This window comes from Thamnophis sirtalis, unplaced genomic scaffold, assembly GCF_051295495.1.
Source record: "Thamnophis sirtalis isolate CommonGarterSnake01/CBP01778 unplaced genomic scaffold, rThaSir2_p1.2 scaffold_2, whole genome shotgun sequence".
Classification (NCBI taxonomy): domain Eukaryota; kingdom Metazoa; phylum Chordata; class Lepidosauria; order Squamata; family Natricidae; genus Thamnophis; species Thamnophis sirtalis.
The window spans coordinates 9,453,418-9,479,604 of record NW_028261382.1 but is presented as its reverse complement, the minus strand read 5'-3'; the positions used below and the strand labels follow the sequence as shown (position 1 = coordinate 9,479,604).

The 26,187-nt window shown below is 44.9% G+C and overlaps 1 protein-coding gene and 1 long non-coding RNA gene across 4 annotated transcripts; one reads left to right on the top strand and one right to left on the bottom strand.

Annotated features, from left to right (window-relative positions):
• Nucleotides 1-28: 28 nt before the first annotated feature.
• On the bottom strand, nucleotides 29-5,916 carry LOC148048455 (uncharacterized). The gene is made up of 3 exons (XR_015695421.1): nucleotides 5,817-5,916; nucleotides 907-1,125; nucleotides 29-366 (listed from the first exon to the last, which is right to left on the bottom strand). It is a non-coding gene; the product is annotated as an uncharacterized LOC148048455 (long non-coding RNA).
• On the top strand, nucleotides 5,075-24,902 carry SLC30A4 (solute carrier family 30 member 4). Of its 3 annotated transcripts, none has more exons than XM_087704228.1 (8): nucleotides 5,075-5,463; nucleotides 6,853-7,402; nucleotides 11,429-11,575; nucleotides 14,274-14,427; nucleotides 16,976-17,189; nucleotides 20,990-21,095; nucleotides 21,408-21,542; nucleotides 23,801-24,902. In XM_087704228.1, exons 2-8 carry the CDS (start codon nucleotides 7,021-7,023, stop codon nucleotides 23,947-23,949), a joined length of 1,287 nt encoding a protein of 428 aa, XP_087560354.1. In that variant the 5' UTR covers nucleotides 5,075-5,463; nucleotides 6,853-7,020; the 3' UTR covers nucleotides 23,950-24,902. The 3 variants fall into 3 exon arrangements, with proteins under 3 accessions (XP_087560354.1, XP_087560356.1, XP_087560355.1); XM_087704230.1 differs by lacking the exon at nucleotides 5,075-5,463 and adding an exon at nucleotides 5,701-5,876; XM_087704229.1 differs by lacking the exon at nucleotides 5,075-5,463 and adding an exon at nucleotides 6,021-6,139.
• The last annotated feature ends 1,285 nt before the right edge of the window (nucleotides 24,903-26,187 follow it).

Here is a 26,187-nt window from a genome sequence, read left to right as displayed (position 1 = left end):
GACCATCCATAGCAGCCAGTCTCAAGTTTATTTGCACTTATACCACTTTTAAAATATATGATACATGCCTGCAAATAGACTCAGTGTTCAGTGTCTGAGACGCTGAGCTTGTCGATCAGAAAGGTCAGCAGTTCAGCCGTTCAAATCCCTAGTGCTGCGTAACGGAGTGAGCTCCCATTACTTGTCTCCGCTTCTGCCAACCTAGCAGTTCGAAAGCAAATTGAAAATGCAAGTAGAAAAAAATAGGAACCACCTTTGGTGGGAAGGTAACAGCGTTCCGTGCGCCTTCGGCATTTAGTCATGCCAGCCACATGACCACCGAGACGTCTTCGGACAGCGCTGGCTCTTCGGCTTTGAAACGGCCCCCTAAAGTTGGGAACGACAAGCACATATGTACGAGGGGAACCTTTACTTTTACTATAGCAGCCAGTCCCAAGTTTATTTGCAATAACTTGATCTATAACTTTTAAAATATATGATATATGCTCTGAATAGATTGCACTGAACTATGGACTATTTCAAAAGGCTAAAAAAAAAAAAGGATTAGAGTGTCCTTGCATTCATTGATACAAGAAGCCAAATGTTCAAAACCTGGAGGAGGAAGAGAGATTACAATGTCTGTTCAGCCAAAATAAATATCCAGATGAAATAAACATTTCGTCAAAAGTGGCAAACGTCGTACAAACACACAAAGCCTTTTCAAAATATTTATAAACTGCTGGTGACTTAACAGTATGATATGGACAGTTATCTGCTGGATTCAAAGGCCAATCTTATGCACGCTTATTCCAAAGTACATTCCTGTGCATTGAACAGAATTTAAGTAGTCTTATGATACAGTAGGCTTATATGTTTCTATACCTCTAAGCTTAATAGCTTAGCTGGATAACTTGAACGTCAACATACCTTTCGACTGAAAAAAATGGACTCAGGATTGCAGTCTCCTCTAGAAAGGATCAAGGTGAAAAGAAAGATAGTGGTGGCTTTTAGTACAGGGTTAGATGGGTTCATACAAGCTGTGGTTTCTTCTTATTCTTTATGGAATAAGCCACGTTGCTTCTCATAACATTTCTCCTGACACTTTTTTTCTTGGACAGAAGCTTGGATCAGGATCTAAAGATCCTCCTGGCAAGATGAAAGCAGAAATGCCAATGACAGGTTGAAGATGCCAATCACTGCTCAAAGGAACCGGGAGTGCACACGACAAACAGGTTTTTGCAGTTTTGGTTAATATTGTTAAGAAAGCTGAGATAGTTAAAAGGCAGGGAAGGCAAGTTAAAAGGATGTTTCTCTTTCCCATAACAGTGAGCAGCTGTTGTCACTAGGAAGCTCTTGATGTACTTAGCAGATAGCCAAGGGGACCTGAAGGCAATCATTGAAAAATCCAGAGCCTTATCGGCCAGGTGGGAGTGGAAATGTTGAAATGTATTTGAATTTAAGTAGTTGGGCGGTTAGTTACGCTGAACTTGGAGCTTGGCAATTTGGTTGCAACCAAACTGCCAAGCTCAGACTAACAGCGCATGATGAAGTGTGACCTACGATGTTTTGTAAATTGTAAATTTAATGAATTTATATGCCGCCCAATCCCGAAGGACTCCGCAATAAGGTTCTACATTTAGGCAAGAAAAACCAAAATGCACATGCACAGTATATGTGGTAGCTTGCTCAATAGTAGTAACTGTCAGAGGGATCTTGGAGTCCTAGTGGACAACCATTTAAATAGGAGCCAGCCGTGGGCAGCAGCTGCCCAAAAAGCCAACACAGTTCTAGGCTGCATCAACAGAGGGATTGAATCAAGATCACGTGAAGTGTTAATGTTACTTTATAAGGCCTTGGTAAGGCCACACTTGGAATTCTGCATCCAGTTTTGGTTGCCACGATGTAGAAAAGATGTGGAGACTCTAGAAAAGAGTGCAGAGAAGAGCAACAAAGATGATTAGGGGACTGGAGGCTAAAACATACGAAGAACGGTTGCAGGAACTGGGTATGTCTAGTTTAATAGAAAGAAGGACCAGGGGAGACATGATAGCAGTGTTCCAATATCTCAGGGGCTGCCACAAAGAAGAGGGAGTCAAGCTATTGTCCAAAGCACCTGAGGGTAGAACAAGAAGCAATGGGTGGAAACTAATCAAGGAGAGAAGAAACTTAGAACATAGGATAAATTTTCTGACAGTTAGAGCAATTAATCAGTGGAACAGCTTCCCTCCAGAAGTTGTGAATGCTCCAACACTGGAAATTTTTAAGAAGATGTTGGATGAACATTTGTCTGAAATGGTGTAGGGTTTCCTGTCTAAGCAGGGGGTTGGACTAGAAGACCTTCGAGGTCCCTTCCAACTCTGCTATTCTAATATCCTAAGGCTGAAAGGTAGAGCCGCTTTCATGAGTTTTTCATCAGATTTTGCCATCCCTGCAGGGAGGAACAAAACCCCCAGGCTTGATTCAATTTACCATCCCTGAGGGGAGGAAAAAACCTGCCCCCAGGCCTGACACCCTATTGCTTAAGGATGCAATATTAAAAATGGAGGGCTTTCCTATTATAAGCTTAGATGAAGAAGACCAGGGTCATTATTTGTGAATTATCTTTTAATGTGGAGATGTGATGGCTCAACGGTTAAAGGCGCAGGGTTTGTCAGCTACAAAGTTGACAGCCTGGGTTTGAGTCCTGAGCGACGGGTGACCTTCTGTTCTTTGCTCCAGCTCCTATCCTCCTAGCAGTTTGAAAGTATGTGAATGCGAGTAGATAAATAGGTACCACTTCAGTCGGAAAGTAACGGTGTTCCATGCATCTTTGACGTATAGTCATGCTGGCCACTTGCCTAAAGAAATGGTCTTCAGACAATGCTGGCTCTGTGATCTAGAAACGAAGATGAGCATGGTGCCCTAGGGTGTGACACGACTGACAGAGAAGTCTTTTATCTTTTAAAAAATCTTTTAATGGGTCCACTGAATTCAGCATTCCTTAAACGGGAATACTGTTAGGGTTTGAGGGAGTTATTCCATTGCTTTCATATCAAAGAAAGAGGGGGGGGGAAGAGAAAAACTAAAAAAGCAATAAGGGAACAAAATAAATGGTTAACCTGCTTTTTGAGATGCGGTTTTTCCAATTGTCTCTGAAAGGTTGCAAAATTTGCACTTTCCCTGATGGCTTAAAGAAACCACATGGAAGGACTTTTTATTTTATTTTTTCTAACTGCAAGATAACACAGTGGCAAAAGTGTTCAGAAAACATGGTTATCTGGTGTTACAAACCTAAGGGAAAGTTGCTCGAGCATTTGCAAGAGGGTTATTGACCTTGCTCTTCTTGAGCAATTACTGTATTGGGTGTTTTGTTAAATCTAACATTTAAAACACTTCCACAGGTCCCACAATCCTTCTTCCTTTGCAAACATTTCGCAGCTAAGCAGGGAGTCAATCAAACCTTAATTTCTAAGGGAGACTCATTTCTATCACATTTAATTGGGGGGGGGGCAACCAGCAGACACTTCTCAAACCCTGCCTGCAGTTCCTAACTATTGGATTTGCGCAACTCCCACCCCCCCTACTTCTTAAGTTATGGTTACAGACCACAATTGCTCGATCCAGACAGCACATTAAATCGAACTCAAACCAATTACAGGTAGTCCTCAGCTTGAGGCCAGCCCTTTTCTGTTGCTAATCCAAGATGGTTAAGTGACTCACCCTTGATTTTCCGAGGGTTTGGGGCTTTTTTTTGTGGCCAGGGTTCAGCAAACTGCTCCAGTTGTTAAGCGAATCAGCTGGTTGCTAAGTGAATCCAGCTTCCCCCATTGACTTCACTTGTTGGGAGCCAACTGATAAGGTTGTGATGGTGATCACATGACCCTGGGATACTGCCACTGTTGTAAATACAGACCAGTTGCCAAGAGCCCAGATTTGGTTCACGGGTCTATGGGGTATGTGTGAAAGGGTACTGCGACTTTCAGAATTGTGAAGACCAGTCGTAATTCACTTTTTTCCACTGCTGTTGTAGCTACTACAGCCACTAAACCAATAGTTGTAAACCGAGGACTACCCATATAACAGATTAACAGAGTTGGAAGGGGTCTTGTTAGATCATCCAGCCCAACCCTATTTGCATGGTGCAATCTGATATCAGGTTACAGGAGAGAGTCACCACCAGCAAGCTGCCATTCCGAAGGATACAAAAAGGTTGACACTTCAGACAGCCACTCAGTGAAAGATTGTAAGCCGAGGTGGCGCAGTGGGTAGAGTGCAGTACTGCAGGCCACTTCAGCTGACTGCTATCTGCAGTTCAGCGGTTCAAATCTCACCGGTTCAAGGTTGACTCAGCCTTCCATCCTTCCGAGGTGGGTGAAATGAGGACTCAGACTGTGGGGGCGATATGCTGACTCTGTAAACCGCTTAGAGAGGGCTGAAAGCCCTATGAAGCGGTATATAAGTCTAACTGCTATTGCTATTGCTAACTACAGATTAACAGAGTTGGAAGGGGTCTTGTTAGATCATCTAGTCCAACCTCACTTGGCACAACCTGATATCAGGCTACCACCAGCAAGATGCCATTCCCAATTATAAAAAAACGCAACACACAAACACACACATTCCCATTTTTGCATGGGAAGCCACCCCTAATTCCCCTCCCCGCCTACAGCTTCCACCCTGCACCGCTTCCACGCGCACGCTTAACCCTTTCGGCGCCCCCCCTTGCCTGCAGCTCCTTCCCGAGGGGGCTGGCGCGATGTCAGAGGATCGGCGCACGTGGGAAGAGGCGGGGGAGGGGAGGGGCGGCTCTCCCCCTCCACCCCCTTGAAAAAACGCCGGACGGGAGGGCTGCCTCCTTCTCCAGCTGGCCCATCCCGGAGCCGACGCGGGGGTGGGGTGGGGAGCGGGCGGGCGGATCTTTTCGGGTGGGGAGGAAGAGGCTTCGCCTTTGCAAAGGAACCAAGGAAGAGGCGGAGAGGCATTTCTCCCCCCACAAAATGAAGACGAGGCTGCCAGGCTGGCATTAAAAGGAAGCAGCCAGAAGAAGCGGGATTCATTCCTTAATATTATTATTTTACTCCACCTCTTCCACCCGGGCCTCGCTTGGTTGTGTCTCTCGGGGTGTGTGCGTGCATGCGTGTGCAGCGATCCACGCGTGCTTGTGGGCGAGCAAGCCTGAAGCCTTGGGCGTCTTTTGCCTTGCCCCCAGGCTTAGGATGGAGCGAGCCCGCAGCCCTCGGCGGCCAAGGACTGCGTGAATGAATGACTATTCAGGCATGCCTCTTCTTCGCCAGCAGCCCACACCCTCTCTGGCTAATCTCCGGGCAGCAGCCTGGCTCTGCCCCAGCGCCACTCGTCGTTTCTCGGCGCTGGAGGAAAGCGCAGGAATTCCTGGCCCTGCGCTTCCCCGCCGCCGACTCCAGGAGGAGGAGGAGGAAGAGGAGGAGATGGCCCTGGAGGCACGGAGCTCTTCCCCGCGGCGGGCACCTCCTTCTCCGCTTGCAGGTAGAGCAAGGTCGGCGGGCTTCCCCCCCACCCCCACTTCCCGGCTCTTCCCAAACCCCGGGAGCCGGTCGAGGGGCTCCCACCCGGTTCTCTCCGAGCCCCGGGAGCTCATTGAGGGGCCCCCATTTCCACTTCCACCCGATAATCTCCAAGCCCCCGGAGCACGTCCAGGGGCTCCCACTCCCACCCTTCTCCCCAAGCCCCCCCCCACCGGGAGCAGTCCAGGGGCTCCCACTCCCACCCGATTGTCCCCTAGCCCACCCACCCCCGGGAGCAGTCCAGGGGCTCCCACTCCCACCCGATTCTCTTCACCCCGCCTCCAGGGAGCAGGTCCAGAGGGCTCCCACTCCCACCCGATTCTCTCCAAGCCCCGGGAGTCCGTCGAGGGGCGTTTTCTGGAGCTCCGCGCCCGGGTGAGTTATTCTTAGCCAGCTTGACGGTGGGAGTCGTCCAACCTGCCTGGTTAGAATGCCCGGAGTTTGAAACATCAAGGCGTGATACCCGTCCAGGTTGGCCCACATCTACTGCTGCCTGCCTTCCAGAGGCATCGGACAGACCGCCGGCCTTATCCCCCCCCTCCCAGCTCTCCCAAACACCCTCGGGGCAACAATTGGGTCAAACGCGCTGGGGCAAGTTCATTGCTGGGCATCGCTCAACTTCCTTCCATCCTTCCGAGGTCTGTAAAAGCGAGGAGCCAGGTTGTTGGGGGAGATGGGATGCCTTTGTGAAGGGCTTGGAGAGGGCGCTGTGAAGCGGTATATAAGTCTGTTGCTATTGCTGCCTGGCTGCAATAGGACCCAGATTGTGGGGGGGGGGGCAGTAGGCTGACTCTGTAAACAGCTTAGAGGGGGCTGTAAAGCAGTGTCAAGCTGTATATAAGTCTAAGGGCTATTGGTAATCTATCACCCACATAGGTATTGGGGTACCTTTCTATTTTTAAAAAATATTTTTTATACATAGGTATTGGGGTACCTTTCTATTTAAAAAAAATATTTTTATTAAATGATCTTTAAAAACAATAGGAAAGACACAGCAAAGAAAAAAAACACAATAAGACAAAACAAAATACAGAACATACACAACAATGTACAGTAATTTTACAGCTTTCTATATCGGCTTTCCTTAGATTTTATAGTTGCCTTCTGCGTTGCCTTCCTCTCACTATAACCTTGTCCTATAATGTAACAAACATAATATTAACACTTATAATAGTATTCCTCATTTATATCTCCATATAGTCGTGTATTTGTATTGACGTACCTTTCTAGATTTTGTGATGTGTCGGAATTGGGGAGGGACATCCTCACCTTGGCGTGTGTGTCTGGGGCTTGGGTGGAGGGCCAAAACTTCCCACTGACTTCCTAACATGCCTCTCCTTGCCTTTCCCAGTTTTAATTCCTCAATGAAACTGCCCTGGTTGGATGCTTCCGCCTAGAAGAGAGGAATGGTGGGCGAACACAGCCAAGGCATGCCAGAGATATAGTTGCCCCGAGGCAGACAGCCCGTCCCTCGGTACCAGGGGCATCCAGCTGTGTTTCTAGAACCCGACCGCCTGCAATGGCTGGCCCCAGCATCTGGAATCGCCTCAAGTCGGTCCTGAGGAAGAACAATGATTCCTTGTTTCTGAACGACTGCAGTGCCTTTGATTTTTCGGACGAGATTGGGGAGGAAGACTTTCCCCGCTTCAAGAAACTTCAAGTGGTGGTTTCGGACGATGCAGCCGGCCCGTCGGCCAACGGGGCCTACGTGGGGCCTCACTCCGATGATGAGTCCTTGCTGGACAGGGACATCGCGTTGCGAAGTGCTGCAGTCGGACCCCTGACGGACCCTTGCAACCACTGTACCCAGCGAAGGGAACTGTCAAAGCAGAAGAAGGTCAAGAGGCGGCTGGCTTTAGCTGCCATTCTGTACCTTCTCTTTATGACGGGAGAGCTCGTAGGTAAGAGTGCCCTGCAGGCACGGGACTGGGGGTGGGTAGGTGGGAGCGGGGTGGCGGTGGTGGGTGGAAGGAGGTTGTTTTGTAAGGCGGGGGGGGGGTTCCGTGGAAGAGCTGCTTAGTTATTTTCTCGGGCAGGAGGCTCAGGGCCACTGTGAAATTGGCAAGCTGGCATTGCAACAGGACAGTGGATTTAGAGAATGTCTTAAGTAAGCAAAAACTTCCCGCAGCCAAAGAGAGGAGTGGCTGTTTTTTGATCCGTCATTGTGTGGAGTAGTTCAACTGAATAATGTGGCCTTTGACTACCCACGTTTACAGATCTATCCAGTGTAATCCCAGTACGTAGCTTGGTCTTGACAGTTTCCGAATTTAGATACCCCCAAGGTTGTGTTCCTATCTTACGTTAACTCCTGATTGGTTTTTCATTTACTAACTAAGCCTGCAAATCAGCTGGAGTTACACAACAGAAGCTCATTAAAAAACGTTGAGCAAGTAAGCCACGTTTATGATTTAGTTTCAGTACAATAGAAAGGTGGTTTCTAATATTATATATAGTCTAGAGGAGATTACCGAATCCTGGATCCAGGTTTCTTGCGTCTGGCCTTTCAGTAGATGGAATTACAGCCCCAAAAGAGGAGGAATTTTGTGGTGCCTTTTCTGATTAGCACTTTAAAAAAAAAAAAAGTTAGAAAAAAGAGAAGCTTGTGGTTTTAATAAAACTTGTTGGTTGAAGAAGATGCTATCGGCTCATACTGATTTTTGCTACCGTAAGCTAACAGCTGTTTTCCTAACAAAGGGCCATATGGGATGCTCGAGACCTGGATAGACCAGATTTGATTTCATGCCATCCATTTTTTTAAAAATTACAAATCATTAATAAATAGACTTTCAGACAGATACTTCATCAGCTTTCCATTTGCTATTAAAAATTGCTTCCGGAGGTTGCGCCCTGGTTTTCGTGAGCAGTATGTCCTTATTTGACCGTATTTCCTCCAGTCAAGAAAGTTGTCCAGTAACCAGGTTAACTAAAATAGACTGAAGCCTTCTTGTATGTTTGGTGCAGTAAAAATGGTTCAATGCAAGGAATCAAGGATGGATTAACTCGATGAACTTTCTGAGGCCCGCTGAGAACCATTTCGGACTGCTTCACCTTCACAACTGTGTCTCCCCTTGCTTCTCCCCCACCCCCACAATCCCTGTTTGTTTTCTCTTGTTCTGACTGAGGCTTCCCAAGAACCTGAAGCAAACTCCTTGTCCCGACAAACATTATTAATTTACTGTGAATTCTGCTCATTCAGCAAAGTCTTTCAAGGGAGGATTTACAGTCACAGACCTTATCTGGCTTGGAGAGCTGCCAGGCCGATATATGCAAGTCACAAACCAATTAAGCAAAGTAATTGTCTCCTGCAAACTCCACTCCCCTTTTGTTCCGCTTTTATTTCCTCTGGGAGGGGCCATTCATCGCCCACCTGTGGCCTTATTCCCAAGTTGACCCCTGTTCTTTAGCTGTTCCTTTCGTCTGACAACTCTGCGCATGCGCACACTGGGAACAGGCTCCAGCTGGTCGTCTGCCCCACTGATGTCTGACTCCGAAGGCAGCTGATAACTGTCAGATGGCCCTGGCCCCCTTTCTGCCTCCGACACAGAGCCCTTCCCCAGACTCCAGGACTGGCCCATGTCCCTCCCCAACTTCCTCACTGTCCGAATCTGCTGCCAGCTCTGCTGGCGGGCCACAACATCACACTTTGCCTCTCTTGAGATTCTTCTGAAGGTCTGCTTTCCATGACGTGGACTCTTGTCCTTCATGGTTCATTGAAGGCTGCTGTGAGGCGTCAAACCCGTTATTTGGGGGGGGGGAATGGGACGAGACAGACAGACGTTCACAAGCCTCTTTTGTGCTCTTTGAGAGAGGCAGCAGCCAGGCAGGCCTTTTTACAAACCCAAATCTCAGACCCGCCAGATGGTATAAGTTGTTGTTCTCAGAATCTGTACCGCCGCAGATCGGTGTGTTCCTCTTCTGCCCCAAGAATGCAAATTGCCCAGTTAACTTCTGCTTCTCCTTCCCCGGTTTCAGGCCTTCTTTAATCACAGAAAGAGGATATGCCTATTAAATAATCCTATACACCACATCATCTTGCGCGGCTGGTGTGAGAGGTTGAGCTTTGAGGAAAATAAATCATTTAATTTATCAAAGGTTCTCTGTTCCACCTTTCGTGGATCGGGCTTGCACCGCTTTGCTTACTTTAGAGCAATTCTGAAAAAGTTAGAGGCCCCTGTCTCTTGACCACCCCCCCCCACATGCCTGCCAAGTTGAGGCGGTGTCTTAAAAGTACTATTTTTTTAAAAAAAATATTTTTGTAAGTTGAAACAGAAAAAAAAGAAAGGGGGGGGGGGGCTAAGTTTCTTTTAAATCCTTCCTGCGAATGAAACGAGCCCAGGAATTAAAACCTGTAGCTAGAGCCATTTAATTACAGGATATAAATCTTCTGGAAATTGCTAGTTTAAAGACCAGTTCTGAATTCTCAATGTTTAAAGAATCGAGTCCTTTGAGGGGCATTGGTGCTTTTTCAGAAATAAGTTATGAAATATACTGAGCAGTATGGTGATTGCTACCTAGGGTGATTTCCTGCTGAGGATATTAAAACGTGGTTTATAACAGTCAAAAATATATATGATTGGAGCTATTGTGATCGTTGTCCATTCCTCACTCTCCAATGTGTATGTTATAATATAATGTGTGGTTGTGTGGCAATGATCTGTTGCACAATCGATGTTTTGGAAGATTGGAATATGTGGAGAGACCTGGCCCATAGAATCGCCCAGATGTGAATACAACTGAATGGAAAACATCATTGTTGTGGCCCACCAGGGGTCAGCAAAACTGGCAGCACATTCGGACAGTGAGGAGGTTGGGGAGGAACATGGGCCAGTCCTGGAGTCTGGGGAAGGCTCTGATGAGGGCTCGGTGTCGGAGGCAGAGAGAGGGCCAGAGCCGTCTGACAGTTATCAGCTGCCTTCAGAGTCAGATATCAGTGAGGCAGAAGAACAGCTGGAGCCTGTTCCCAGTGTGCGCATGTGCAGAGCTGCCAGGGGAAGGGAACAGCTAAAGAACAGGGGTCAACTTGGGAATAAGGCCACAGGTGGATGATGAATGGCCCCTCCTAGAGGAAATAAGAGAGGAGCAAACACGGGAGTGGAGTTTGCAGGAGACAATTAGTTCGCTTAATTGGTTTGTGACTCTCCGAGACTCCTTGCCAAACTTTTGCAGATATGAGCCTGGCAGCTCTCCAAGCCAGATAAGGTCTGTGACTGTAAATCCTCCCTCGAAAGACTTTGCTGGATGTGAATGAACAGAATTCACAGTCAATTAATAAAAGGGGTTTTTATCGGGACAAGGAGTTTGCTTCATGCTCTCGGGAAGCCTCAGTCAGAACAATCATCACCATCAGATGTTTGGGGAAGCTGTGATTTCCCCCCTCCCCCCAGTTTACCATTTTATTGAGTTAGAAAACATTGTAAAATACAAAATACAAAAGCAAATAGAAAAGCAGTGGGGAGGAAAAAGGATGAGAAGTGAGGAAGGATAAGAAAAAAGGGGAAAAAAAGAAGCATTGACTTCCAAGTCTTTCTCTTACAGTAAAATAAGGCATTGATATCGAATGACAGCTTTTGTTTTTTTCATATGAATTAGCGATTTCTGTAAAGATCTATCAATCTACTCCAGTGGTTCCCAAACTTGGCAACTTTAAGACTTGTGGACTTCAACTCCCAGAATTCTCCAGCCAGCTCTACAGAGCTGGCTGGAGAATTCTGGGAGTTGAAGTCCACAAGTCTTAAAGTTGCCAAGTTTGGGAACCACTGATCTACTCGGTAAAACCCAAAATCAAAGTTTCATTCTTTTCCACTTCAAGCACAGAAGCTGATGCAACTCCTTGCTTGAATATATGTGGGGGTTTTTTTTGGGGGGGGGGGCGGTAATACATCAATATATCTAACGTTTCTTTCCTCCTTTTAAACTTCTCTATTAAGGTGGATACGTTGCCAACAGCCTAGCTATCATGACGGATGCGCTGCACATGTTGACGGATCTCAGCAGCATTATTTTGACCCTCCTCGCCTTGTGGCTCTCTGCGAAAGCGCCCACGAAAAAATTCACCTTTGGATTCCATCGATTAGGTAGGAGGCTTTTTTAATTATCCCGCTGCCCCCTGCCTGTGCCGGTTGGCAGTGAAAGTTTCTTTGGTTTATTTTCTCCGACTGGGTTGCCCTCCATCTGCATCAAGTTGCAGTTCCCAATTGCCCTACGGCTGTGCCAGAGTTGATGTGATTTAACAAGATGCCAGGGTAAAACAGCTGCTTACTTTGATAAGAAAGTGGTAGATGGATAGCATCAGGGGTGGGTTTCAGGTGGTTCGCGGCGGTCCCCGCGAATCGGTTGGTCGGCGAAACCAGAAGTAAGTAACTTCCGGGAACGCCGAAGGGTCCACCCGCCCGCCCGCATTTCTTACCCAGTTTTGACGAGTTCTGCGCTTCCACACATGCACAGGACGCATACAGCGCCTGCGCGATCCTCCAGGAGCAGCTGGAGCATCGCACAGATGCTAGTACGCATGCGTGCACTGCGCGCGTGCACGAGGACGCCGCCGGCCCCGTTCCAACCGAACCGGTTGGACCGGGCTGAGAAACCCACCCCTGGATAGCACTTAGACTTACATACTGCTTTACAGTGCTTTTACAACCCTCTCTAAGCGGTTTTACAGAGTCAGCCTCTTGCCTCCAACAATCGGTCCTCATTTGACCCACCTCGGAAAGATAGAAGGCTGAGTCAACCTTGAGCCTGATGAGATTCGAACTGCCAAATTGCAGGCAGGCAGCAGAAGTAGCCTGCAGTACTGCACTCTAACCACTGCGCCACCGAGGCTAACAATATCGTATCTCTATAAAAAAATGGTAATTTGCGAGATCCCTTTTGAGCTGTTGACTTAAGGATTCGGCACAGGCGGAGACAGCTGGGGGAAAAAATAACCATATTCACTGATTCCGGTATGTTTACGCCTGTTCTGTGTACTTCCTTGTAACTCTTCAGCATAAGTAAACATCTTGGGTATATCTGTTTGCAGCCCAGAGAGGTTTAATGTGACGTCAGTTTCTGTAGGCAGATCTTTCACCATGAGGTATGATTCAGGTGCTAGTAGCTACTCCAGTTTGGTATTTGTTTACCCAAGAATCAGCCTTCCAGGAACCAAGAGAAGTAATGTTGAAATGTTGAAGATATGCAGTACATGTAGATCCTCATAATGTTTAATGATGCCTTGGGTCTCATGCTGTGGATCATACGTATGTTTCGTTTGAAAGTCTCTCTTTCCCCCCACAATTCGGAGAATATGATTTTAGATACAGAGAGTTTCTGTTGCTTATTTTTGATTGGCCTTCCAATTCCGATCCAAATGGCATCTGATTGAAAGGAAAACTAGCCCTGTGTTTGAAATGCTGGTTAAGTAACTTGCATTTGCAGGGTGTGCATCCGCATGCCTTTGCAAACAGCTTTTAGCTCCGGGTGGGCTTGTGTTTCAGTCATAAGGATGTTCATTCAAGAAAATTAAGAACTCTTGAAAGAAAAGTTGCGCAGCTGCCAAAGCTGTGTGTTGTCGGAGATCCAGGACGGCCTCCTGTTCTACAGTAAAGTACAGTGCGGCTTTAATACGTGAATTGATGGGGTCGTTATCATAGGGGAGAGGGAAACCTCTCAATCGTAGAGTTGAAAACCTGGCAGGCCGAGTTTGTGAAATGCGACTCTGCTAAAAACAGACTTTGTACCTCTTCTCTTCCCTTTGTTTCAATGCCTTTGCTCGCTATGAAAATTGGAATTACGCTTTTTTTTTTACAGAGGGTTTCCTATTGTATACAGTTCTAAATAACCCTCTCAGACCTGATTCTTTGAAACGATCCAAAAAGCTACGATAACGACACTTGTTGATAATGCACCCCTGGGTAACCAACGTGGCAGAGTTCTAGTGTGGTTACAGTGGGACACACACCAGAGTGTGTGTGTTATGCTGATTAATAACATCCCCATAGCAAACAGAACTCCGAGGCAGGTAGATTCCTTAAAGAACAGTTTTATTTGGATACATCATGTTGGCACGAACTGGTGAAAACCGACTCTAACGGTAAAAGTTTCCCCCTCTTCCCAAACAATTAGTCATATGGTCCAATCAAAGTGCTGTCCGGTTGCTTGGTAACTTCACTCCTCCTCTCTCCAGCCACCTGTTCAAATGTCCTTGGTTCCTAGAGGAAACTATTTTGTTTTGGGTACAATCCCCACCCCACCCCAAGCTACCTCTACTCCCCGGCCTCTGTAACCCTCATCTCCATTGTGGCAGCACTGAAGCCTCAAAGGTGGCCTCAGTCCGGCCAGCTTCAGAGTTGACGGTTACCATATTTTTCGCAGTATAAGACGCATCTTTTTCCCTCAAAAAAGAGGCTGAAAATCTGGGTGTGTCTTATACACTGAATACAGCATATTTTGCCTCCTGAAACCCCGCCCCCTTCACCAAAATGGCCATGCAGAGCCTTTAGGAGCCTTACAGAGTTCCTGGAGGTGGGGGGGGGGAGAAATGAGCAAAAAACGGGTCGCTTTCTGCTCAATTCTCCCCCCCCCTCCCAGGAACACTCTACAAGCCTCCTAAGGGCTATTCATGCCCTTTTAAAAAACAAAAACGGACCTGTTTTCGCGAAAAACAATTTGCCTCTTCAAAACCTTGGTGCGTCTTATACTCCGGTGCGTCTTATACTCCGAAAAATACGGTAGGTTGGGAGGATGTACTTGGGCTTCCTTTTTCAATTGTTGGTGTTTTTTTTTCTTTTCTCCCAGAGGTTTTATCTGCCATCTTCAGTGTTCTGTTGATTTACATCCTGATGGTTTTCCTCTTATACGAGGCTGTTCAGCGAACAATCCACATGGACTACGAGATTAATGGAGATGTAATGCTCATCACTGCCGCTGTTGGGGTCGCCGTAAACCTCATGTAAGTTATCGTTTTCCTTCCATTTAAGATTGATAGTCTATTGAGCTTGATCTGGCCAGTAAATGCTCAGATCCATCCAGGTGCCCGCGAATCTAACCTGAATTGTGTTTAATAAAGGGAAGTCTGGATTGTGTTTAATAAAGGGAAGTCTGTTGATCGTGATGGCATCTCGTAGCCGTAGGGTTGGCTAAGATTTTGTATCCTAAATTCTGATTACAGATTAACATCGTTGGAAGGGATCTTGTAGGTCATCTAGTCCAACCCCCTGCCCAAGCAGGAGACCCTAAACAAGGCATTTTGCCTGGCTAATCAATTGCACCTGAGTAGCAAAATTGATCGAGCCAAGGATTCCTCAAAAAGATACAGGACCTTCCATGGATTAATTTCTTTTATTGAATAACAGAACTCAATCATACAAAGTTATAAAAAAATATTTAAATAAACTCAGTATCTTGAATTTACAGATTAGATGCAGATTAACAGAGTTGACAGGGAGCTTGTAGGTCATCTAGTCCAGTGTTTTTCAACCTTGGCAACTTGAAGATGTCTGGACTTCAACTCCCAGAATTCCCCAGCCAGCATTCGCTGGCTGGGGAATTCTGGGAGTTGAAGTCCAGACATCTTCAAGTTGCCAAGGTTGAGAAACACTGATCTAGTCCACCCCCCCTGCCCAAGCAGAAAGAAAGGATTTGGAAAGCAGAAGGCTTTACCAAGGAGAGGATAAAGTTTTTTTTTTCTTGCTGCTTCGTTTAGATCAAAGCATACTTGAATAATGGGGCATAAGGAGAATGAGGGGATTTCTGTCCCGCTATTCTTCTTGGCAAGCATAGGGATGGATTTATTTTTCTCCTTGAACATGGGCAGCAGGCCAGGCTCAGCAGATAAGCAGGAAGAGTGAAATATAATAGAGCAAAAGTAACTCTGGAGAAACGATGTTCAGATAGGCTGTCTGGCCCAGCAGATATATATATATATAAAGCACTGCTGATTCCCATTAGTTCCCGCGAACAAGTAACTGATATTTTTCAGACTTCTGGGCTGAAAACTAGGATCCATTTTGTATTTTTAAAAAATTGCTTCAGAGCTTTAAGGTAAAGGTTCCCCTCGCACATATGGGCTAGTTGTTCCCGACTCTAGGGGGTGGTGCTCATCTCCTTTTCAAAGCCGAAGATCCAGCGCTGTCCGAAGACATCTCCGAGGTCATGTGGCCAGCATGACTAAATGCCAAAGGTGCATGGAACGCTGTTCCCTTCCTACCAAAGGTGGTTCCTATTTTTCTACTTGCATTTTTTACGTGCTTTCGAACTGCTAGGTTGGCAGAAGCTGGGACAAGTAACGGCGCTCGGGATTCAAACCGCTGAACTGCCGACCTTTCAGATTGACAAGCTCAGCGCCTTAGCCACAGAGCCACCGCATCAGAGCCTTATAGGGGCACAAATCTCACATCTGTTGACAAATCCAGTGACTCTCCTGGGGTTCAAGGAGTCACTGTAGAAAGAATTGTGCTGTGTGTTGTGCCTGTGTGATGAAGAAGCCTGAGTCATTGATCTGAAGGTTGGCAATTCAACACCCAAGCACTGCGTGACGGGGGTGGTGGTGGTCCCCTTCTAGTCTGAACTCCTGGCAACCTAGCAGTTTGAAAGCATGCAAATGCGAGTAAATAAATAGGTACCACTTTGGTGGGAAAGTAACAGCGTTCCGTGCAACGTTGGTGTATATAGCCATTCTGGCCACATGACCACAGAAACATTTTTGGACAACTTTGGCTTCCTTGGATAATAAACGAAAGCACCCTCTAGAGCAGGAGTCACCAACCTTTCGGACCTCCGGGACCACTAAATTCATAATTTTAAATCCCGCGGACCACTAATATGAACGAATGATTCCAGGCACTTAGCTTGGCCTCCTGTTAGCGGAGAGAAACGCCCGGGGTCAACCGTAGGTTTGCTGTCCATTGCAGCTAGGCATCTCAAATACGGCCAAGAATGAATGTTTGTCTTGTAACCAGCCCGGATGCTAGATCGCCCCCCTGCAAACTCCTTCTCTCAGGGAACTTGGCCAAAGATTCATGCACTGCTCACTGAAGCAGTTGGACTCCCAGGGAGGGAGGGAGGGAAGGGCCGCTGGAGGTATTAAACAGGTAGCCAAGTTAAGTGCCTGAAGGACCCCATCCTTTCAGCGAGAGGGAGTAATTGTTTTGGCGGGTCAAATCTGGCCCGGAGCTGTAGTTTGAGGATCCCCAATTTAGTGCAATATAAAAAATGCTAATATTTTTCTGCAGACCACCAAAATTTTCTCACGGACTACCAGTTGGTGACTAATGCTCTAGAATTCCACACAACTGGATAGTTACCTTATGTACTGGTTAAGTTACCTTTAATGTACCAAAATACCACTTTGGCTTTGATTGTGATGCACTGCATAGCCTTACTTAAAAAAATAATAATCAAAATTCTATAACTTATTTTGTTTCATCGGCATTTCCAAAGTAAAGCTGCCCTTTCCCTGTTTTAAAGGATTTTTTCTTCTCCTCTCCTTGTCATTTCAGAATGGGCTTTTTGCTGAGCCAGTCTGGTCACCTCCACTCCCATTCGCACGCGCCTTCATCAGTTCCTCCCTCCGGCTCTTCCGCCACAGCCCCTGGGCATTCTCACAGTCACGGCCATGGCAGCTTGGCTGTGAGAGCGGCCTTCGTCCATGCCCTGGGAGACTTGGTCCAAAGTATTGGCGTGCTTGTCGCTGCGTACATCATTCGATTTAAGGTGGGCAGGGTTTCTCTGCTTAGACCTGGGGGTCTCTCTCTGATCTAGGGATCTTTGGCCATGGGATGTTGAAACAGGTTTATTCATGTAAAAATGTTCCAACCCATAGAGAAGAATGACTCGGGATTGAAGTAGTATAGTACAGCCTTTATTGCAGTGGTGAAATTCAATTTTTTTTACTACTGGTTCTGTGAGCGTGGCTTGGTGGGCGTGGCAGGGGAAGGATACTGCAAAATCCCCATTCCCTCCACACTCCAGGGGAAGGATACTGCAAATTCCCCATTCCCTCCCCACTCCAGGGGACAGATACTGTAAAATCCCCATTCCCTCCCCACTCCAGGGGAAGGATACTGCAAAATCTCCATTCCCTCCCCACTCCAGGGGAAGGATACTGAAAAATCCTCATTTCCTCTCCACTCCTGGGGAAGGATACTGCAAAATCCCCATTCCCTCTCCACTCCAGGGGAAGGATACTGTAAAATCCCCATTCCCTCCCCACTCCAGGGGAAGGATATTGCAAAATCTCCATTTCCTCCCCACTCTGGGGCCAGCCAGAGATGGTATTTGCTGGTTCTCTGAACGACTCAAAATTTCCGCTACCGGTTCTCCGGAACCTGTCAGAACCTGCTGGATTTCGCCCCTGCTTTATTGTCATTGTACATCATGTATACAACGAAATTGGTTTTAGCCTCCCTGGTGCAATCCATGACAAAAAATACAAACAACATAAATAGTATAAAGAATAATCCCTATGCAAGTAATTAGGGAAAAAAGAAAGAAAAATTAGTCATATGTTTCGGCGTGTGCGTGGAGTGATTGTGGTTGTGCTTAAAAGTCTGATAAAAACTATTTTTAAATCTATTTGTTCAGCTGTCTACACTTCAATGTCTTCTACCTGATGGTAGAAGTGCAAAGAGACACTGACCAAGGTGTGAATCATCTCTGAGTATCTTCCTTACTCTGCTAAAGCAGCGGGACCTGGCGATCTCATCCAGTGGTGTTACAGGGCAACCAATAGTTTCTTAGAAGGGACACAGTGGCTCCTTGGCTAAGATGCTGAGCTTGTCGATCAGAAAAGCCGGCAATTAGGTGGTTCGAATCCCTAGCGCCGCATAACAGAGTGAGCTCCCGTTACTTGTCCCAGCTTCTGCCAACCTAGCAATAATAGCAATAATAATAGCAATAACAGTAGACTTATATACCGCTTCATAGGGCTTTCAGCCCTCTCTAAGCGGTTTACAGAGTCAGCATATTGCCCCCAACAACAATCCGGGTCCTCATTTTACCCACCTCGGAAGGATGGAAGGCTGAGTCAACCCTGAGCCGGTGAGATTTGAACCGCTGAACTGCTGATCTAGCAGTCAGCCTGCAGTGCTGCATTTAACCACTGCGCCAACTTAGCAGTTCGAAAGCACGTAAAAAATGCAAGTAGAAAAATAGGAACCACCTTTGGTGGGAAGATAACAGTGTTCCATGTGCCTTTGGTGCTGAGTCATGCCGGCCACATGACCACGGAGACGTCTTCGGACAGCGCTGGCTCTTCGGCTTTGAAACGGAGATGAGCACCGCCCCCTAGAGTCAGGAACAATTGGCATATGTGTGTGAGGGGAATCTTTACCTTTAATGGTTTCTTGTGCCAAATTGATCACTCTCTGTAGTGAAATGAGGGGTCTCTGAGCTTGACTGTTTTCTTGCAGACGTTTCATTGCCAAGGTAAGTAACATCATCAGGGCTAGCAGGCAGGGGCCACTAGAATACAAAACGAGAGAAAACCCCACTCCCTACTACCCCTGATCCTATTTGGCAACGTAATGCCTGCAAGAAAACAACCAAGCTCAGAGAGCACCAAGGACTCCACATCTTACCCAGAACTTCCATTTTCCTTTGAATGCGCCAACTTCTGATTTTTTCAGCATAGGAAACAAAATGTTCTTTTTTGGTGAGGTGGAAAGTCCTTGAAGAACCAATCTGTTTCAGGAGATGTAGTATCTGCTCAGATAGGAACTGAGCTGAAATGGCTGGGGGTTTTTTGGTAAACAATTCAACAGTATTTTACTTGCTTTTAAATTTCTGTAAAGGTTTTGAGGGAGAGTGTTTTTGAAAAGGCAGATTTTCTTCGAAGAGAAACTTATCAGAATCTGACCACATGTGTCGTATGATGCATTGCTGGAATTGATAACTGCTGAGTTTCAGTGATGTTTCTATATAAGTCCTCCTTTTTTTAGGGGGAGAATAGCTAATTCTCAGAACGATGATAAAGACTTAGTAGGGACTAAAAACAATCGACAGTTGAATTTTATCTACTGTCCCCATTTATTTGTACCCATTTCCTGTGTCCTTATTCACGTCTAAACTTTCCTGTTACCTTGTACATGAGTGACAAACTAAATAAATAAATAAATTTTCTATATTTTACTTAACTTCTTTCACTATTAATTCTTATGTCTATTCTCTGACCATCGGTAAAATGATTCCCAATTTGTATAATAATCAGTTAGTTCTTTCTCTTTGATAGCGAGTGTTAATCTATTCATTTCTGCACATTCTAACACAGTGTTTCTCAACCTTGGGGACTTTAAGTCCTGTGGACTTCAACTCCCAGAATCCCCCAGCCAGCATAGCTGAGAAACACTGTTCTAACATGTGGGTGTTTCTGTATAGCCAGACCGCACTGTGCTTACTCCACCCCATTTGCAAAAACATTCAGTACAGTACAAAGGTTAACTGTCTTTCAAACTGCCTATCCATCCAAGCCCTGCAGTCAAGGATGATTCATTAAGGTAGTTAAATAAATCAGTATTTTTTTTAAAATCTGGACAGTTCAGTGATCTTCTGTAGCTGATTCCACGCTCCCACCCACCCCCCAAGGCATTTAATATCCTGCATATAAAACGGCCTTTGTTCCCCAGTTGTATGTTCCTTTTCTTATCGCTCGTGGTCCAAATTATAGTTGCAAAGAAGTTGCGTTAAAGAATATTATTCATGGGAAAGTTTGGGAAGACTCGGCCCTGTTGTTCAGTTGTAAATAAAAGGGAGTTGGCCAGGATCTTCTTATCAAGGAAAGTGTTACTTATCTGTGGGAAAAAGCACATACAAATTAGCCCTCTTCCACAAGACTGGTTCTTGTAAGTATAGCTTATTGACCTAAGCGGTGTGGAGAAAGTGCAGTTTGCAAACACATATTGTATATTGTCAGAGTTGGTTGCAAAAATCAAATCCAGAAAGCACACACAGGTAACTTGATTCAGCAGGATTCATTAACTTCTCTTTATATATAATACAATGCATCGGTAAACATACAATACCAACAGCTGGTTCACTGGAAGAGGAGAGAATGGTTTCAGTTCAGAGTTCAGAGCTTAATACATTCGTTCTCTTGCACAGACTTAGAACTACATAGGTAAGCCACACCCAGGCTCTGAGCCATCTGGCATAGCTCTCAGTCACCAAATAGTTTCCATTGGCTGACCCAGTTGCCATGCCTATACATTGGCTGACCTTGTTACCATGTCCTGCCAGTTTATGAATAGTCTGATATATATTCCCCAAATTTACCCCAAAAGAACTCTGGGTGTTTTCAACTGTTGTAAAAAAACAACAACGAAGTCACTCGATTTAATGAAAAATTGAATGGATGGGGTAGGAATCGAATAACTATGGCGGTTGTATTGATTTGGCCCCGATTCTTACATTCTTAAAATATTGACTGATGGAATTCTTCCACACCCCTATTTCTAAGCCTTCAAAATATTTATAGCCAGGGACTTTTTGTTATAAGGTTTCAATCTTTTTCGTTTCAGCCAGAATACAAGATTGCTGATCCTATATGTACCTACGTATTTTCAGTTCTTGTGGCTTTCACAACCTTTCGGATTATACGGGACACCGGAATAATTGTACTTGAAGGTAAGAGCTGTTAAAAACAGCCGGCGACCAGGAAGAGGGAGAATTCAGAGGGCTTTTTAAAAAATGATACACACACACTTAGTTGTGTATAAATTTTCATCATTAACTTGATGGGTTAGATTAGAACAGTGTTTCTCAACCTTGGTGACTTTAAGTCCTGTGGACTTCAACTCCCAGAATCCCCCAGCCAGCTCTTTTTTTTACTGTTTTTAGCGTTTTTACAGAATTGTTCACGTATGGCATATATTTTTTCAATCTAAATGCAAAAAAATAAATAAAAAATCTGTTCCTGGTTCTTTGTTTCATTTGCAGGAGTTCCAAGACATTTAAATGTGGACCTTATTAAAGAAGAGTTGATGAAAATGGAAGACGTGTTTTCAGTGGAAAACCTGTACGTCTGGTCTCTAACGTCAGGAAAAACAATTGCTATTGCCCATCTACAATTAGGTAAAACTAGCTGCTATGAAACTATGTGATCGGGCTTGATAAATCGACACTTACAACTTGAAAATTAATAAGTAGTTACAATTGGCCTCTCCTCTCCTCTTCTTTCCCTCAGGCTTGCTCCACAAAGGCCTCTCCTATCTTATTCCCTTCTCTCCCTCAGGCTGGCCCCATTGATCCTCTCCTACCCCCTTCTCTCCGTCAGGTTTGCCCCACAGAAACCTCTCCTCTTCTTTCCCTCAGGCTCACTCACAGACGCCTCTCCTCTCCACTCCCCCTTCTCTTCCTCAGGCTTGTCCCACAGAAACCTCTCCTCTTCTTTCCCTCAGGCTCACTCACAGACGCCTCTCCTCTCCTATCCACCTTCTCTCCCTCAGGCTTGCCCCACAGAAACCTCTCCTCTTCTTTCCCACAGACTCACCCACAGGTGCCTCTCCTCTCCACTCCCCCTTCTCTCCCTCAGGCTGGCCCCACAGAAGCCTCTCCTATCTTTTCCATTTCTCTCCCTCAATCTAACTCCTTAGCATCAGAGCATTTTTCAGATGGGGAGGGGGAGTAGAATGTCTAAACTCCCAGCCTTCAGGCCAGATGAGTCATGTGCTGGCCATGCCCACACCCAAGTGGCAGTTGGAACAGAGTTCAAATAAGATAATAATATACTAACGATCTGATGGTCATTTCGAAAAATACAAGTTTGTAGGCTTCAAGGTTCTGGAGATTTCGTGATGATGCGTGAATGGTATTTTGCTTTTATATATATAGATATGGTGATCCATTGCTTCTAAAATACTTGATACATGAGATACTATTTGTAAAGTAAAATAAGAGACAACTGCTTTAATCGAAAGCTCGCCATCAAAAATCACAAAACAGGCAAAGGATGGGAAGAGATAAATTAATTGATCATCCCAGGTCAAAAACTAATTAAAAAAAAACATTTAGATTGAATTGTATTTTTTGCCCTCCACTAGGGTTTTGAGATGAAGATTTAGCAATTCATCATGGGTCAGAGTGACACCCATGGACAAGATGATGTTTGCTTGTGTAGGAGGTTGGCCTGTCAATTGATCATTGACTGGCAGTGATTGATGGCTTGACAGTGATTGGGCCCTGCCCAAGTTCTCGGTCGCTTGATGGAATTGACAGGTTGAAAGGAAGTCCTCTTCTAATAAGAATGCAGAGCTCAAAGGAGCTTCCTTGTGAACGATCCTTCCATCTTTGGCTGTGTGAAAGTTCTTCAAGCTACCAGTTGCTAATATATCACAACAAGGCCCATAGAGAAGGCATCTACAGGAGAAATGTTTCAAGAATATTTCCATTTTTCCCCATTGTTCTCAAGAACAGGAGAGAGAGCAATAGGAGAGCATTAATTCTGTACATGAAAAGCTTTTCAACAGGTTCATTAAATAGAGGAAATCCAAGGTAGAACCCCTAAAATCAACTGCCGAGACAATCCTACCGGACAAATCAATAAACCGTTGGAAATTTGCTTGTGTAGTCCCAACGGATCAGCCCACCAGGGACTCCTCAGGTTTGCTTATAACAACAATCAATTCTCATTTAAGCTGCTTCCCTCAGTCTCAAGCATTTGTCAAGATAATGGCAGAGCTATTAAGGCATATAATGCATGCATACATATCTATATCTATATCTCTATATTTACTGTATCTATCTATCTATTATCTATCTATCTATCTATCTATCTATCTATCTATCTATCTATCTATCTATCTATCTATCTATCTATCTATCTATCTATCTATCTATCTAAATGGCTGTGTGTGTGTGTCTGTTTTCTCCAGCATAACTCTGGAAGGCCTCAAGCAATTTCAACCAAACTTGGTACACAGATGACTTACTCTTTGGAAACAAATATTGTGGTAATAAGAGCCCCTAAATACCCCTCAGGGTGTGTGTTCTGTTAAGATACAGCCTGTTGTGCCTTAAAATGGCTTCTACCATAGTGCCTTAAAATGGCTTCTACTGTACAGCACTGTGGAATTGCCATGTATGTATGTATATATGTGTATGTATGTATATGTATGTATGTATGTGTATGTATGTGTGTTATTTTTATGTCACAACTCCTGATATGCCCAAATATGGGAGGAAGCATACTGCTTCCTTTCTCTGTCTGTTGGCTCATCCCAAGAGACCATCCAGACAGAAAGCCATTATATTTACTGTTGCCTTTGTTACATTTGCAATATACACAGTTGTTGTTATTTTTGTTTTTATTTTGTGGCTTTCTTGTCTTTCAGTTCCTGGTAGCTCACCCAAGTGGGAGGAGGTCCAATCCAAGGCTAGAAAATTGCTGATGACTACCTTTGGCGTCTATCAATGCTCCATCCAGCTCCAAAGCTACAGGCGAGAGGAGAACAAGCCCTGTGCCAATTGTCAGAGTGCCTAACTTTTTTTTCCAACCTCCGGGAAGACGCGCTGCCTTATCCTTTTTAATCTTGCAGCCAAAGGGCCACAAAGCAATAAGCGTAAGATACGAAAGGGGACGGAGCGGTTTGCACTCCGACCCGTAACATCTGCATTTGGTGCAGTGTCCGCGAGGGGAGCTGTCGAGGGGGTCCGCTTCGGCACGGCTCTTTTCACTAGGAAAAACTTCCGATCCTTCCGTCCACCATTCATTTCTGCTCGGGGGGTTTCCCTCGCCAATCTAATATTTCCAAGAAGTTGTTTGCGCATCCGTTGATGGTTGAGCGGGCTCCTCGTTGAACGCAGCTTCCCGCATTGCCGTTTTCTTCACTTTCCTGACTGACGCTCCGGAAGGAGCATCAGGAAATTGATCTACTTGAGTTTTCAACAGAATTTCTTTTTTTTAAAAAGCCGATCATGTTCACACTTTGTAAAGTTAATGATCCCTGAATTGGTTACCTTAGGTATTTCCCCCCCCCCTTTTCCCCTTTTCCAGGTTTTTAATTCCTTATCTTTTTAAAAAAATGCTGCAGGGATAACAGATTTTTTTTTTAAAAAAAAAATAAGTTGTCTCTTAATACAAACTTGAATTGGTATTGGCTTTTACGTGTAACCAGTTTTTGGACATTTAGCTTTAAGTAGTACTTTCCGTGGTAGAAGGATTTTATCCAGGATGATCCACCACTTGTTTAACTGAAGACTTCGGGGCAGGACCCACCTGTCTTTGGACAAAAATATTGATCGACTTTCATATGCTTTGATATCGGTCCTGTATTGTAGAAGTGTATATTTAATTCCTTCGAGTTTCGGTGACTGATTTTGAAAGCCTTCCTACCAGTCGTCCTGAGTATCTCAAGTAATGTGTCGCCTGCTTCAAAAGGCTATTTGATTAACCCGAATCTTAATTCTACTAAATAAATGTGCTGTAGAAACTTCTTTGCGACTGATTTGCTTTGCTGGAAGAGAAAGGGCTCATAGAAAATTCAAAAAAAAACCCCCGGAAATCAAATCAGTAGACATAAGGGGTAGATATGGATGAGAAAAAGAAATCAAAGATTTGCAATTCCCAGATGTTTAAAATGATGAGGATCTGGTTTCAGTTTCATCTTGATGTATCTTTCTGATAAATATATGGCTTTTTCACAATGTCCCATTTGTGCTTGTGGAAGATACAATCCAACGGGGGAGTTTTGCTATTGGTATAAAACCAGCCTTTGTCATCTCTGCTGCATCATAGGTACAAAACCTGTGGGTGATGTCCTGAATAATGAGCATGAAGAAAGGAAAACTAGGATAAGGGGAAACTAACAATACGTGAGATCTTCTTGTCAGTTCCTAGGCATATAAAACCTGGATTAAATGGAGGACATTTCCCCAATGTCTGAACACGTTATAAATTTCTGCAGGATACAATATGGTTCGGTCACCAGGACCAGAGGTCTAGTCTTCTGCAGTTTTGAGCTCTTGCTGGAGCCTATCTTCATTTTGGTTAGAAGTTCCTTGAGGATGGGCTCCAGTCCAAAAGTTCAGAAGACAAGACCTCTAGTCCCGGTGATCGACCGACCCAGATTGGATCCTGGAAGATTAACCTGGAACCTCTACATTTCCCTTCATTCATACATTTCTTTTTGATGGCAAATGGGACTGATGGAATATGAAATTGAAAACATCTGGAAGGCACTTATCTTTGATGTGGGCATATGTCATCGTAAAAGATATTGAAAACTAGATCTAAGTCACAATTCCTTTGCCTTTGTATCTCTTTATTTCTTCTAAAGAACTAGAAACTAAAATCAATATTTTGATGTTACACAGCAAAGTCCGTAGCTGAGAAGGGATGCTTTGGATTTTGGCTTTGAAATCTGAGGCAACCAGCCATAAAATATGCATTTTTATAATTTGCTGCAAAATAAAAATGGAAAAAGAGGGTCGGTTTTGATCATGATTGAAATAAGAATCTGCCAGCAAATTTGAATGGATTAATTGAAATGTGGCATAGTGGAAAATCCATTGTTAAATGACCTTTAGTAGTTTTTAGGAATAATATTTATCTTCTGATGGAGAAAGTTACTTTTTAGGGGCCAGTTTCATAAAATTGGATAATTTGTTAGAATATATAACTACGGAGAATAAATCATATTTTTCAGGCAAAGAGTATAATAATTTTAAGATCTTCTGGCTAACGGATTACCTACACAAAGTTGGTGTTGTACTTGATTAA

Excerpts from the sequence above, each read along its gene's own strand:
- SLC30A4 (XM_087704228.1), top strand. The coding sequence starts at position 7,021 with ATGGCTGGCCCCAGCATCTGGAATCGCCTCAAGTCGGTCCTGAGGAAG. Across the intron at positions 14,428-16,975 it reads GGGGTCGCCGTAAACCTCAT|AATGGGCTTTTTGCTGAGCC; the intron begins GTAAGTTATCGT and ends TTGTCATTTCAG. Across the intron at positions 17,190-20,989 it reads CGTACATCATTCGATTTAAG|CCAGAATACAAGATTGCTGA; the intron begins GTGGGCAGGGTT and ends TTTTCGTTTCAG.